Raw genomic sequence first — 15,243 nt, forward strand, 5'->3', positions numbered from 1 at the left:
CTGCTCCAGTGTCCAATGGCGGCGAACTTTACACCAGTCCAGCCAACACTTCTTGACATTGCACATGGTGATCTTAGGCTTGTGTGCGGGTGCCCGGCCATGGAAACCCCTTTCATGAAGCTCCCCGCCTAACAATTATTGTGCTGACGTTACTTCCAGAGGCAGTTTGGAACTCGGTAATGAGTGTTGCAACCGAGGACAGATGATTTTTACGCACTTCAGCACTTTACGGTCCCGTTCTGTGAGCTTGTATGGCCTTCCACTTCGCGGCTGAGCCGCTGTTGCTCCTAGACGTTTCTTCTTCACAGTAACAGCACTTACAGTTGACCAGGGCAGCTCTAGTAGGACAGAAATTTGACAAACTGACTTGTTGGAATGGTGGCATCCTATGACTGTGCCATGTTGAAAGTCACTGAGCTCTTCAGTAAGGCCATTCTATTGCCAATGTTTGTCTATGGAGATTGCATGGCTGTGTGCTCGATTTTATACACTTGTCAGCAACGGGTGTGGCTGAAATAGCCGAATCCACAAATTTGAAGGGGTGTGCACATACTTTTGTATATATAGCATATATTCATATATGTATATATGGCTCTGAAACATATAATACATATTTGTCTTAAGTTAAATCTTCCCTTTAGTCAATTATAGAGAAATATTTATATTCTATCTGTTTTACATAGGTGGTATGGACGAGATGACACTGGAGCAAATCAAGACGAAATCCGAGCTGGAGGAAGACATAGACTTTGAGAACGGTGAATTTACCTTTATTATGGAGTTGAAATGGTGGAGGGGCAATGGTCTTCCATACAAAAGGCTGCCTGTGCACAGTGAGGCGGGTTAGTGTGAGGCGGGATGCTTACTTTACAATGAATATGCAGCCTGAAATGATCTTTGAAATAACAAACACTGTGCTGTTCCTGGGAACCAAATGGCTCTCTTCAAAAATCGGGAATACAGATTTAAGTGATTACAGATCTTTTTGGGATTGAGTACATGTTTCTTGCTTGTGTCATGATGTTTGTGTAAGTAACATATCTATTTCCCTTTACTCCAGGGTTACTCACAGTGCCCCCTGGACTTAAAGCTGGGATGGACTTCAGTGACAAAGGTTTGAATGGACATGCACTACGTGAACAAAAGTATGTGGACTGCTATAACAGCCTCCCCTCTTCTGGGAAGGCTTTCTACTGGATGTTGGAACATTGCTGCGGAGACTTGCTTCCATTCAGCCACAAGAGCATTAGTGAGGTCAGGCACTGATGTTGGGCGATTTGGCTTGGCTCGCAGTCGGCATTCCAATTCATCCCAAAGGTGTTCGATGGGGTTGAGGTCAGGGCTCTGTGCAAGCTAGTCAAGTTCTTCCACACCGATCTCGACAAACCATTTATGTATGGACCTCACTTTATGCACAGGGGCATTGTCATGCTGAAACAAGAAAGGGCCTTCAACAATCTGTTGCCACAAAGTTGGAAGCACAGAATCGTCTAGAATGTCATTGTATGCTGTAGCGTTAAGATTTCCCTTCACTGGAACTAAGGGACCTAGCCCGAACTATGAAAAACAGCCCCAGACCTATTCCTCCTCCACCAAACTTTACTGTTAGCCCTACGCATTGGGGCAGGTAGCGTTCTCCTGACATCCGCCAAACCCAGATTCTTCCGTCAGACGGTTAAGCATGATTCATCACTCCAGAGAACGCGTTTCCACTGCTCCTTAGTCCAAAGGTAGCCGATGTTTGGCATTCCGCATTGTGATCTTAGAATTGTGTGCGGCTGCTCGGCCATGGAAATCCATTTCATGAAGCTCCTGACGAACAGTTATTGTGCTGAAGTTGCTTCCAGAGGCAGTTTGGAACTCGGTAGTGAGTGTTGCAACTGAGGACAGATTATTTTTACGCCCTACATGCTTCAGCACTCTGCGGTTCCATTCTGTGAGCTTGTGTGGCCTACCACTTTGCGGCTGAGCCGTTGTTGCTCTTAGATGTTTCTACTTCACAATAACAGCACTTGCAGTTGACCAGGGCAGCTCTAGCAGTGCAGAAATTTGGTGAACTGGCTTGTTGGAAAGGTGGTATCCGATGACTGTGCCATGTTGAAAGTCACTGAGCTCTTCAGTAAGGCCATTCTACTGCCAATATTTGTCTATGGAGATTGCATGGCTGTGTGCTCGATTTTATATACTTGTCAGCAACGGGTGTGGCTGAAATAGTCAAATTCACTCATTTGAAGGGGTGTCCACATACAGTAGCTTCGTATATATAGTGTATGTTCCTAAAAGGGTTATTCTCTTAGCTTGAATAAATATGTACTTTTCTTCCTTTTTAAAATTCTCTCTGTAGATGCCAAAACCACAAAGGGAGAAATCAATCTCCTGTCCCTCCTATCCACCTTTGATGACATCGTAGACTCCCAGCCTGAGGCAGAGGAGAAAGAGAAAGGACTCGGAAGCGGAAATGCTCCAAAACTACCCAGAACCAACAGCCTGGAAGACCTGGGGATCAAGGTATTAAATAAATACTTTTTTTCTGTTCATTGATGAATATAATCTACATATAAAATGTAGTTTCCCCTCTTAACTTAGCTACTGTTTGTTATGTTCATATACTTAAAGGTGGTTGTTTATTTCCTCCTGTAGGACTCTCCCTCTACACCTGGGACCCCCTCGACAGAGAAGAAAGATGGAGGAACGACCAAACCAGGAGAGGGCCACGAGGAGAGGAAGAGATGGGCTATCCCAGTAGACATCACCTCCCCTTGCGATGACTTCTACAAACGCATCCCCAACCCTGCCTTCAAGGTACTGTGATGTAATGACAAAATATGTTGGTGGTTTGGTAGATGTAGTTGAATATGTCGATGACCAATGTGTTGATTAGTCCCATGTAGATTAAAGAAGCCTGTTTATTGACATTACCTGATACCTACAAATATTGCAGGGTTTAGTTTTATAGTTTTATGACATTATTACACTCTATTCCTTTATTGGCATAGAGCCTTGTTCATTCCACAATACTAATGTGAACCCCACCTCTCCCAGTATCCCTTTGAGTTGGACATGTTCCAGAAACAGGCAGTGTTGAGGCTGGAGGCCCATGAGTCTGTGTTTGTGGCAGCTCACACATCAGCAGGCAAAACCGTGGTGGCAGAATATGCCATAGCTCTCTCACAAAAACACATGACCAGGTGTGTGTATTTACATGTTTGACATGCTCTCTAAAATCTCTAATCCAACAGTAAAAATATGTAAAAATATGTGATTTTATCAGATTTATACAAATGACTGATTTTATGACCTGTATCATTGAAATTGATGAATAGGAAATCAACTTGTTCCTGGTTTTCCATGTTGTGCCCATCACAGCCAATCACAACATGGTGCATCTAACCTCCATGTGTTTGCACCCTCTGATAGGACCATCTACACCTCCCCCATCAAGGCGCTGTCCAATCAGAAGTTCCGGGACTTCAAGACCACCTTTGGGGATGTGGGGCTGCTGACTGGGGATGTCCAGCTGAGTCCTGAAGCCTCCTGTCTCATCATGACCACTGAGATATTGAGGTGACGTAATATATACACCATACAGTGCATTCAGAAAGTATTCAGACCCCTTCACTTTTTCCACATTTTGTTACAAGTACAGCCTTATTCTAAAATTGATAAAATTGTTTTTTTCCTTATCAACCTACACACCCTACTCCATAATGATAAAGCAAAAACAGTTTTTTAAATTGTAAATAAAATACACAAATATAACATTTACATAAGTATTCAGACCTGTTACTCAGTACTTTGTTGATGCACCTTTGGCAGCGATTACAGTCTCAAGTCTTCTTGGCATACATGTATTTGGGGAGTTTCTCACATTTTTTCCTTTTGTCCCAGTCTGAGATCCTGAGCGCTCTAGAGCAGGTTTTCTTCAAGGATCTCTCTGGACTTTTCTCCGCTCATCTTTACCCCAATCCTGACTAGTCTCCCTGTCCCTGCCGCTGAAAAACATCCATACAGAATGATGCTGCCAACACCATGTTTCACCGTAGGGATGGTATTGGCCAGTTGATGAGGGGTGCCTGGTTTCCTCCAGACATGACGTTTGGCATTCAAGCCAAAAAGTAAAATCTTGGTTTCATCAGACCAGAGAGTCTTGTTTCTCATGGTCTGAGAGTCCTTTAGGTTCCTTTTGGCAAACTCCAAGCGGGCTGTCGCGCCTTTTACTGAGGAATGGCTTCCGTCTGACCACTCTACCATAAAGGGCTGATTGGTGGAGTGCTGCTGAGATGGGTATCCTTCTGGAAGGTTATCCCACCAAATCAGAGGAACTCTGGAGCTGTCAGAGTGACCATCGGGTTCTTGGTCAACTCCTTGACCAAGGCCCTTCTCCCCCGATTGCTCAGTTTGGCCGGGTGGCCAGCTCTAGGAAGGGTCTTGGTGGTTCCAAACTTCTTGCATATAAGAATGATGGAGGCCTCTGTGTTCTTGGGACCTTCAATGCTGCAGAAATGTTTTGGTACTTTTCTCCAGATCTGTGCTCCGACAAAATCTTGTCTCGGAGATCTCCTGCCAATTCCTTCGACTTCATGGCATGGTTTTTGCTCTGACATGCACTGTCAACTGTAGGACATTATGTGTGTTCCTTCCCAAATCATGTCCAATCAATTGAATTTACCACAGGTGGACTCAATCAAGTTGTAGAAACATCTCATGGATGATCAATGGAAACAAGATGCACCCGAGCTCAATTTTGTATCTCATTGCAAAGGGTCTGAATACTTATGTACAGTAAATAACGCATTTTTGTTTTTTATTTGTAATAAATTTGCAAAAATGTCTAAAAACCTGTTTTCATTTTGCTATTATGGGGTATTGTGTGTAGATTGATTAGGAAACATTGTAATTTAATCCGTTTTAGAATAATGCTGTAACGTAACAAAATGTGGGGAAGGGGTCTGAATCTTTTCTGAATGCACCGTATATAGTTTAAGTCAGAAGTTTGCGTACGCTTAGTCATTAAAACTCTTTTTTCAACCACTCCACAAATTTCTTGTTAACAAACTATAGTTTGGGCAAGTCGGTTAGGACATCTACTTTGTGCATGACACAAGTAACTTTTCCAACAATTGTTTACAGGCAGATCATTTCACTTATAATTCTCTGTATCACATTTCCAGTGGGTCAGAAGTTGACATACACTAAGTTGACTGTGCCTTTTAAACAGCTTGGAAAATTCCAGAAAATGATGTCATGGCTTTAGAAGCTTCTGATAGGCTAATTGACGACATTTGAGTCAATTGGAGGTGTACATGTGGATGTATTTCAAGGCCTACCATCAAACTCTTTGCTTGACATCATGGGAAAATCCAAAGAAATCAGCCAAAAATTGTAGACCTCCACATGTCTGGTTCATCCTTGGGAGCAATTTCCAAACGCCTGAAGGTACCACGTTCATCTGTACAAGCAATAGTACGCAAGTATAAACACCATGGGACCACACAGCCATCATACCGCTCAGGAAGGAGACGCGTTCTGTCTCCTATAGATGAACGTACTTTGATGCGAAAATGGCAAATCAATCCCAGAACAACAGCAAAGGACTTTGTGAAGATGCTGGAGTAAACAGGTACAAAAGTATCGATATCCACAGTAAAACGAGTCCTATATCGACATAACCTGAAAGGCCGCTCAGCAAGGAAGAAGCCACTGCTCCAAAACCGCCATAAAAAAAGCCAGACTACAGTTTGCAACTGCACATGGGGACAAAGATCGTACTTTTTGGAGAAATGTCTTCTGGTCTGATGAAACAAAAATGGAACTGTTTGGCCATAATGACCATCGTTATGTTTGGAGGAAAAAGGGGGAGGCTTGCAAGCCGAAGAACACCATCCCAACCGTGAAGAACGGGGGTGGCAGCATCATGTTGTGGGGGTGCTTTGCTGCAGGAGGGACTGGTGCACTTCACAAAATAGATGGCATCGTGAGGAAGGATTAAATTATGTGGATGTATTGAAGCAACATCTCAAGACATCAATCAGGAAGTTAAAGCTTGGTCGCAAATGGGTCTTCCAAATGGACAATGACCCTAAGCATACTTTCAAAGTTGTGGCAAAATGGCTTAAGGACAACAACGTCAAGGTATTGGAGTGGCCATCACAAAGCCCTGACCTCAGTCCCATAGACAATTTGTGGGCAGATCTGAAAAAGCGTGTGCGAGCAAGGAGGCCTACAAACCTGACTCCGTTACACCAGCTCTATCAGGAGGAATGGGCCAAAATTCACTCAACCTATTGTGGGAAGCTTGTGGAAAGCTACCCAAAACGTTTGACCCAAGTTAAACAATTTAAAGGCAATGCTACCAAATACTAATTGAGTGTATGTAAACTTCTGACCCACTGGGAATGTGATGGAAACAAATAAAATCTGAAATAAATCATTCTATCTACTATTATTCTGCCATTTCACATTCTTAAAATATAGTAGGGATCCTAACTGACCTAAGACATTGAATTTTGACTAGGATTAAGTGTTAGGAATTTAAAAACTGAGTTTAAATGTATTTGGCTAATGTGTATGTAAACTTCCGACTTCAACTGTACATATAACATTACACGTGATATCACACATTAACCCTATGGAACACTGTTTTTATACTGTCTAACATTCTAACTGAACGCATACCATGGTTATACATCGAGATACCCTCAGTCATGTAGGCCGACACATCAGCTTGACTAACATATTCTATCTCCCTCTCTCGTAGGTCCATGCTCTATAACGGTTCAGAGGTCATCAGAGATTTAGAGTGGGTGATCTTTGACGAAGTTCACTACATCAATGATGCTGAGGTAACAGAGAAGCCTCGCTGTCAAAACCTTCCCCTCTCACTGTTTCAGTCAGTCACGTGTCACTAAATCTCATTCTCCCGTTTTCTTTCCTTCCCCTTCTGTCTTTCTCTCCCTCTTAGAGAGGAGTGGTGTGGGAGGAGGTTCTGATCATGTTACCTGACCACGTCAGTATTATTCTGCTGAGTGCCACTGTCCCCAACGCTGTGGAGTTCAGTGAGTGGATCGGGTACGTTGTCAACTATTGCCTACTGTCAACACCATACCCAAAGCATGTATGCACGCAAAGACACTGTTAAACCATGCACGCTTTCTTGAGTACATGACCTACTGAGGAAAAACTCTGGACCCTAATTCTAGGCTGTATCTAGGGCCCAGAGTATTTCTTGTTTAAGTCACGTGGTTCAAAACAACTCCTGGTCCTAGTTAAAGTGCAGTAATAGCCATCACGGTATGGTGCTTTTATAGTGTTCAATTGTGCTTGGCCTCTAGTATATAAATGGAATGACGTCAGATGTCAGAGCTGTGTATGGTTGCTTCAGTTTCTCCGCTCCCTTCCTCTCTCCTCTCCAGGCGCATTAAGAAGAAGCACATCTATGTGATCAGCACAGCGAAGAGACCTGTGCCTCTGGAGCACTACCTGTACACAGGCAACAGTACCAAGACCCAGAAAGAGATGTTCCTACTGCTGGACCCTACAGGCAACTTCCAAACCAAAGGGTACGTACACGCACACACACACACCTGGGCTCATGGATATGTTAGGGTTGTCATTAGACTTGGGACGATAAAACAAAAATTTATGATACCAACCGTTGGTGTTTTCTTTGTTTTTAAGGTACTATTCTGCAATAGATGCCAAAAAGGAACGCACCAGTAAACACGCCCAGTCCTTTGGGACGAAAAATGCATCTCAGAAGACTACACCCAACCAGGTACAGAATATCACACCTACTCTCTCTGTCTCTGTCCCCCTTACCCTCTCTGTCACTCATTCATCCTCATGGAAGCACATCTGTCAGTCTTTGAACATCTTCTCCACTTTGCCATTACGCCATTGGCCATCTTCTCTCTGTATAATTTCTTTACTCTTTCCCTCTCTATTTTCTCATCCCTCTCTCCATCTCTCCACCAGGACCGGGCGGTGTGGCTTTCCCTCCTCCACTTCCTGTCCCAGCGCCAGCAGACCCCCGTCGTGGCGTTCACCTTCTCCAGGACGCGCTGCGACGACAACGCCCGCTCTCTAGCCTCCATGGACCTCACCAGCTCGGGGGAGAAGAGCGACATCCACTCCTTCTTCCAGAAGAGCCTGAGCCGCCTCAGGGGAGGGGACCGCCAGCTGCCCCAGGTAGGGTGCACTCTGGCTGGGACCGGTTTTCTTCAATGTCTGGAAGAACTAAGACCTGCTTATCAAGTGTACCCATGTTATAACTGACTTTTTCAGACATAACATAGGTACAGCAGATCCCCTTACTGTATGGGACACTTTTAAATGTGCCTTTAGAGGCAATGCAATTCAGTACTCATCTATAACACAAAAGCAATTTAGATCAAAAGAGTCCATATTAACAAAGGAAATTGAAGGACTAACAGTACAGTTAGATAGCAATAAAAACAGTACTATAGAGGCACAGAATAAGTTAAAGGAAAAACAAAAAGAAATGGAGGAATTTATTCAAGAAAGATCTCGTGTAATATATTATAATAATAAAGCGAACTGGATGGAATATGGGGAAAAATGCACCAAATTCTTTTTCAATCTTCAATATAGAAATGCTACCAAAGAAAATGTATTAAAACTTGTTACAAATGATGGAGTCACGCAGGATTCATCAAATTATATTGTAAGTAAAGTACTTTAAGAATATGTTTTCATTTCAGGCTCCTCCATCTCCACTAACTGAAACTAATTGTATGGATTTTTTTCCTAATAATAATGTAAAAAATGTATATCTGTACAGAAAGACTCATGTGAAGGCCAAATTACTGAGGAGGAACTGCTTGAGGCAATTGGGGCCTTTAAGGATGGGAAAACTCCAGGGTTGGATGGCATACTAGTGGAAGTATACAAAACTTTTTTTGGTATACTCAAAGGACCATTATTGGCTTGTTTTAACCACTCCTATATAAATGGTAGATTATCAGACACGCAACAAGAAGGTCTGATATCATTATTACTGAAACAGGACCCAAGTGGTATATATAAAGATCCAGTCTGAACCTCTTACACTTCAATGTTGTGATGCAAAAATCCTAGCAAAATGCTTGGCACATAGAATTAAAAAAGTATTGTCAGATATTATTCATCCTAATCAGACAGGTTTTTTACATGGATGATACATTGGAGATAATATAAGACAAGTACTGGAAACAATAGAACACAATGAAATATCGGGGACACCAGGCCTGGTTTTCATAGCTGATTTTGAAAAGGCTTTTGATAAAGTATGACTGGAGTTTATATATAAATGCCTAGAATATTTCAATTTTAGGGAATCTCTTATAAAATTAGTTAAGGTTATGTACAGTAACCCTAGGTGTAAAATAATAAATAATGGCTACATCTCAGAAAGTTTTAAACTATCTATAGGAGTAAAACAAGGTTGTCCACTATCGGCATATCTATTTATTATTGCCATCGAAATGTTAGCTGCTAAGATTAGATCAAACAATAATATTAAGGGATTAGAAATCCGTGGCTTAAAAACTAAGGTGTCATTGTACGCTGATGATTCATGTTTTCTTTTAAAACCACAATTGGAGTCTCTCCACGGCCTCTTAGAGGATCTAGATACTTTTGCTATCCTCTCTGGATTAAAACCAAATTCTGATAAATGTACCATATTACGTATTGGATCACCTAAAAAATTCACATTTTAGTTTACCAATTAAATGGTCTGAAGGAGATGTGGACATACTTGGTATACAAATCCCAAAAGAAAGAAATTCTCACTCCAATAAATTTTTATAGAAAGTTAGCAAAAATAGATAAGATCGTTCTACCATGGAAAGGAAAATACCTGTCTATTTGTGGAAAAATCACCCTGATTAACTCCTTAGTTATATCATGGTTTACCTATTTGCTTATGGTTTTGCCTACACCTAGTGACCTGCTTTTTAAATTATATGAACAAAAAATATTCAATTTTATTTGGAATGGCAAGCCAGATAAAATTAAAAGGGCCTATTTATATAACGAATATGAATTTGGTGGGCAGAAATGATTAAATATTAAAGCATTTTAGACCTCTCACTAAAGGCATCAGTCATAAAAAAGTTATACTTAAATCCAAACTGGTTCTCTAGTCAATTGGTACGAATGTCTCATCCTATATTCAGGAAGGGCCTTTTCCCCTTTATTTTGATTACACCTGTTCACTTTCGGTTGTTTGAAAAATTTCCAAAATATCTTAATTTTTTTAACAAGCCTTAGAAAGTTGGTTGCAATTTCAGTTTAATCCACCTGAAAGGACGGAACAAATAGTACAACAAATATTGTGGTTAAATTCAAATATATAATTGATTTTAAAAAAAAAAACTGTATTTGTCGAAGAAATTTTTAAAAAAGGTATAATTTTAGTGAATGATATCATAAATAGGACTGGTGGAGTTATGTCACACATGCAGCTAACACAGACATATGGAAATGTCTGCTCTACCCAAAATTACAACCAATTAATTGCAGCATCACCACAAAAATGGAAGAGGCAAGTAGAAGGGGAAAAAAGTAAGGAACTTGTATGTCGGCCATGTATTAAAGAACATAAATGGTTAAAGAAAAGTCTGATAAATAAAAACATATACCAATTTCATTTAAGGACCAAAATACTGACAGCTGTGCCATATAAATTGCAAAATAGTTGGGAAGAGATTTATGTACCCATTCCATGGCACATGGTTTATGAATTGATGCGCAAAACAATGCGGATAAAAAAAAAAATCAATATAAATTACTATACAAAATTCTTGCAACTAATAGAATGTTATACATATGGGGGATACAATCTTCCTAGCTCTGCAGATTCTGCTGTGAGGAGGCAGAGTCATTAGATCATTTATTTTGGTATTGTCCATATGTAGCTCGTTTTTGGTCACAGGTCCAGGAATGGCTGAAGAATTGCAACATTTGCCTAGAACTAATGCTACAGATAGCAATACTGGTTGATTTGAAAAGCCATAGTCAATCAATCAATAATATAATAATTATTTTAGCAAAAATGTTTATTTTTAATTTACAATCTGTAGAATCTATGAGAATAGGAAGGTTCAATTCTTTTGTGAAGCATCACAGCACAGTTGAGAAATATATGGCAAATAGAAATCCGAAAGGGATGATGTTGAGGGATAGCTGGGAGGGGTTGAATGGAGCTGAAGGGTGGGACTAATAACAAGATTAACAATGTAAAGCATACGGGATCTGTAAAATGTATATAGGTTCGGAACTTCTGTGAAATAGCATAGTTACAAATAGAAATCAAACTGGATGGACATCAGAAATAGAGGAAGGACTAAGAACAAACAAGAGAGAACTATTGTAAAGTAGACTGTGTCTGTAGAATGTGTATAAGATGTATGGATTGAAGGTAGAAGCAGAAGTGTTTATTAGTTTACTCCAATTGGGGGCTCGCCGGTAGGGTTTGCGGGGAATAATAATAAAGTTACATTCTTTAAAAAAGTATGTACAGTGCCTTGCGAAAGTATTCGGCCCCCTTGAACTTTGCAACCTTTTGCCACATTTCAGGCTTCAAACATAAAGATATAAAACTGTATTTTTTTGTGATGAATCAACAACAAGTGGGACACAATCATGAAGTGGAACGACATTTATTGGATATTTCAAACTTTTTTAACAAATCAAAAACTGAAAAATTGGGCGTGCAAAATTATTCAGTCCCTTTACTTTCAGTGCAGCAAACTCTCTCCAGAAGTTCAGTGAGGATCTCTGAATGATCCAATGTTGACCTAAATGACTAATGATGATAAATACAATCCACCTGTGTGTAATCACCTGGACCCGTACAAATCAGCTGGGCTTGACAATCTGGACCCCCTATTTCTGAAACTTTCCGCCGCCATTGTCGCAACCCCTATTACCAGCCTGTTCAACCTCTCTTTCATATCGTCTGAGATCCCCAAGGATTGGAAAGCTGCCGCAGTCATCCCCCTCTTCAAAGGGGGAGACACCCTGGACCCAAACTGTTACAGACCTATATCCATCCTGCCCTGCCTATCTAAGGTCTTCGAAAGCCAAGTCAACAAACAGGTCACTGACCATCTCGAATCCCACCGTACCTTCTCCGCTGTGCAATCTGGTTTCCGAGCCGGTCACGGGTGCACCTCAGCAACACTCAAGGTACTAAACAATATCATAACCGCCATCGATAAAAGACAGTACTGTGCAGCCGTCTTCATTGACCTTGCCAAGGCTTTCGACTCTGTCAATCACCATATTCTTATCGGCAGACTCAGTAGCCTCGGTTTTTCGGATGACTGCCTTGCCTGGTTCACCAATTACTTTGCAGACAGAGTTCAGTGTGTCAAATCGGAGGGCATGCTGTCCGTTCCTCTGGCAGTCTCTATGGGGGTGCCACAGGGTTCAATTCTCGGGCCGACTCTTTTCTCTGAATATATCAATGACGTTGCTCTTGCTGCGGGCGATTCCCTGATCCACCTCTACGCAGACGACACCATTCTATATACTTTCAGCCCGTCATTGGACACTGTGCTATCTAACCTCCAAACAAGCTTCAATGCCATACAACACTCCTTCCGTGGCCTCCAACTGCTCTTAAACGCTAGTAAAACCAAATGCATGCTTTTCAACCGATCGCTGCCTGCACCCGCATGCCCGACTAGCATCACCACCCTGGATGGTTCCGACCTTGAATATGTGGACATCTATAAGTACCTAGGTGTCTGGCTAGACTGCAAACTCTCCTTCCAGACTCATATCAAACATCTCCAATCGAAAATCAAATCAAGAGTCGGCTTTCTATTCCGCAACAAAGCCTCCTTCACTCACGCCGCCAAGCTTACCCTAGTAAAACTGACTATCCTTCCGATCCTCGACTTCGGCGATGTCATCTACAAAATGGCTTCCAACACTCTACTCAGCAAACTGGATGCAGTCTATCACAGTGCCATCCGTTTTGTCACTAAAGCACCTTATACCACCCACCACTGCGACCTGTATGCTCTGGTCGGCTGGCCCTCGTTACATATTCGTCGCCAGACCCACTGGCTCCAGGTCATCTACAAGTCCATGCTAGGTAAAGCTCCGCCTTATCTCAGCTCACTGGTCACGATGGCAACACCCATCCGTAGCACGCGCTCCAACAGGTGTATCTCACTGATCATCCCTAAAGCCAACACCTCATTTGGCCGCCTTTCGTTCCAGTACTCTGCTGCCTGTGACTGGAACGAATTGCAAAAATCGCTGAAGTTGGAGACTTTTATCTCCCTCACCAACTTCAAACATCAGCTATCTGAGCAGCTAACCAATCGCTGCTGCTGTACATAGTCTATTGGTAAATAGCCCACCCATTTTCACCTACCTCATCCCCATACTGTTTTTATTTATTTACTTGCTCTTTTGCACACCAATATCTCTACCTGTACATGACCATCTGATCATTTATCACTCCAGTGTTAATCTGCAAAATTGTAATTATTTGCCTACCTCCTCATGCCTTTTGTACACATTGTATATAGACTCCCCCCTTTGTTTTCTACTGTGTTATTGACTTGTTAATTGTTTATTCCATGTGTAACTCTGTGTTGTCTGCTCACACTGCTATGCTTTATCTTGGCCAGGTCGCAGTTGCAAATGAGAACTTGTTCTCAACTGGCCTACCTGGTTAAATAAAGGTGAAATAAAAAAAAATTAAAAAATCAAGTCTCCGTATAAATGCACCTGCACTGTGATAGTCTCAGAGGTCCGTTAAAAGCGCAGAGAGCATCATGAAGAACAAGGAACACACCAGGCAGGTCCGAGATACTGTTGTGAAGAAGTTTAAAGCCGGATTTGGATACAAAAAGATTTCCCAAGCTTTAAACATCCCAAGGAGCACTGTGCAAGCGATAATATTGAAATGGAAGGAGTATCAGACCACTGCAAATCTACCAAGACCTGGCCGTCCCTCTAAACTTTCAGCTCATACAAGGAGAAGACTGATCAGAGATGCAGCCAAGAGGCCCATGATCACTCTGGATGAACTGCAGAGATCTACAGCTGAGGTGGGAGACTCTGTCCATATGACAACAATCAGTCGTATATTGCACAAATCTGGCCTTTATGGAAGAGTGGCAAGAAGAAAGCCATTTCTTAAAGATATCCATAAAAAGTGTCATTTAAAGTTTGCCACAAGCCACCTGGGAGACACACCAAACATGTGGAAGAAGGTGCTCTGGTCAGATTAAACCAAAATTGAACTTTTTGGCAACAATGCAAAACGTTATGTTTGGCGTAAAAGCAACACAGCACATCACCCTGAACACACCATCCCACTGTCAAACATGGTGGTGGCAGCATCATGGTTAGGGCCTGCTTTTCTTCAGCAGGGACAGGGAAGATGGTTAAAATTGATGGGAAGATGGATGGAGCCAAATACAGGACCATTCTGGAAGAAAACCTGATGGAGTCTGCAAAAGACCTGAGACTTGGGACGGAGATTTGTCTTCCAACAAGACAATGATCCAAAACATAAAGCAAAATCTACAATGGAATGGTTCAAAAATAAACATATCCAGGTGTTAGAATGGCCAAGTCAAAGTCCAGACCTGAATCCAATCGAGAATCTGTGGAAAGAACTGAAAACTGCTGTTCACAAATGCTCTCCATGCAACCTCACTGAGCTCGAGCTGTTTTGCAAGGAGGAATGGGAAAAAACTTCTGTCTCTCGATGTGCAAAACTGATAGAGACATACCCCAAGTGACTTACAGCTGTAATCGCAGCAAAAGGTGGCGCTACAAAGTATTAACTTAAGGGGGCTGAATAATTTTGCACGCCCAATTTTTCAGTTTTTGATTTGTTAAAAAAGACAGAAATATCCAATAAATGTCGTTCCACTTCATGATTGTGTCCCACTTGTTGTTGATTCTTCACAAAAAAATACAGTTTTATATCTTTATGTTTGAAGCCTGAAATGTGGCAAAAGGTCGCAAAGTTCAAGGGGGCCGAATACTTTCGCAAGGCACTGTATGTCTATATAGGTATGTGTATGTATATATGTGTATATATATGCATGCATGTATGGATATATATATTTACCCAAAAAATATGGGGGATTGGAAATGATGCAGACAATTACATTGGAAGCAACATTCTTTCCGCAATATTAAGCTGATCCTCCCTCTAAAAATAAAAAATTAAATAAAAAAGTGTACCCATGTTCTACTGTTCTA

The 15,243-nt window shown here is 41.6% G+C and overlaps 1 protein-coding gene across 1 annotated transcript in view; it reads left to right on the plus strand.

Moving 5' to 3' along the window:
• Window positions 1-15,243, plus strand: part of LOC112264903 (helicase SKI2W) — a 52,184-nt gene that overhangs the window by 5,719 nt on the left and 31,222 nt on the right. The window contains exons 6-16 of the mRNA XM_024441813.2: window positions 684-758; window positions 1,061-1,114; window positions 2,345-2,508; window positions 2,641-2,802; window positions 3,043-3,188; window positions 3,418-3,564; window positions 6,758-6,842; window positions 6,962-7,068; window positions 7,413-7,559; window positions 7,678-7,774; window positions 7,975-8,187. Of these exons, the coding sequence (XP_024297581.2) occupies window positions 684-758; window positions 1,061-1,114; window positions 2,345-2,508; window positions 2,641-2,802; window positions 3,043-3,188; window positions 3,418-3,564; window positions 6,758-6,842; window positions 6,962-7,068; window positions 7,413-7,559; window positions 7,678-7,774; window positions 7,975-8,187 (1,397 nt within the window). The remainder of the gene's footprint in view (window positions 1-683; window positions 759-1,060; window positions 1,115-2,344; window positions 2,509-2,640; window positions 2,803-3,042; window positions 3,189-3,417; window positions 3,565-6,757; window positions 6,843-6,961; window positions 7,069-7,412; window positions 7,560-7,677; window positions 7,775-7,974; window positions 8,188-15,243) is intronic.

Source organism: Oncorhynchus tshawytscha, linkage group LG13 (genome assembly GCF_018296145.1).
Source record: "Oncorhynchus tshawytscha isolate Ot180627B linkage group LG13, Otsh_v2.0, whole genome shotgun sequence".
Lineage (NCBI taxonomy): Eukaryota > Metazoa > Chordata > Actinopteri > Salmoniformes > Salmonidae > Oncorhynchus > Oncorhynchus tshawytscha.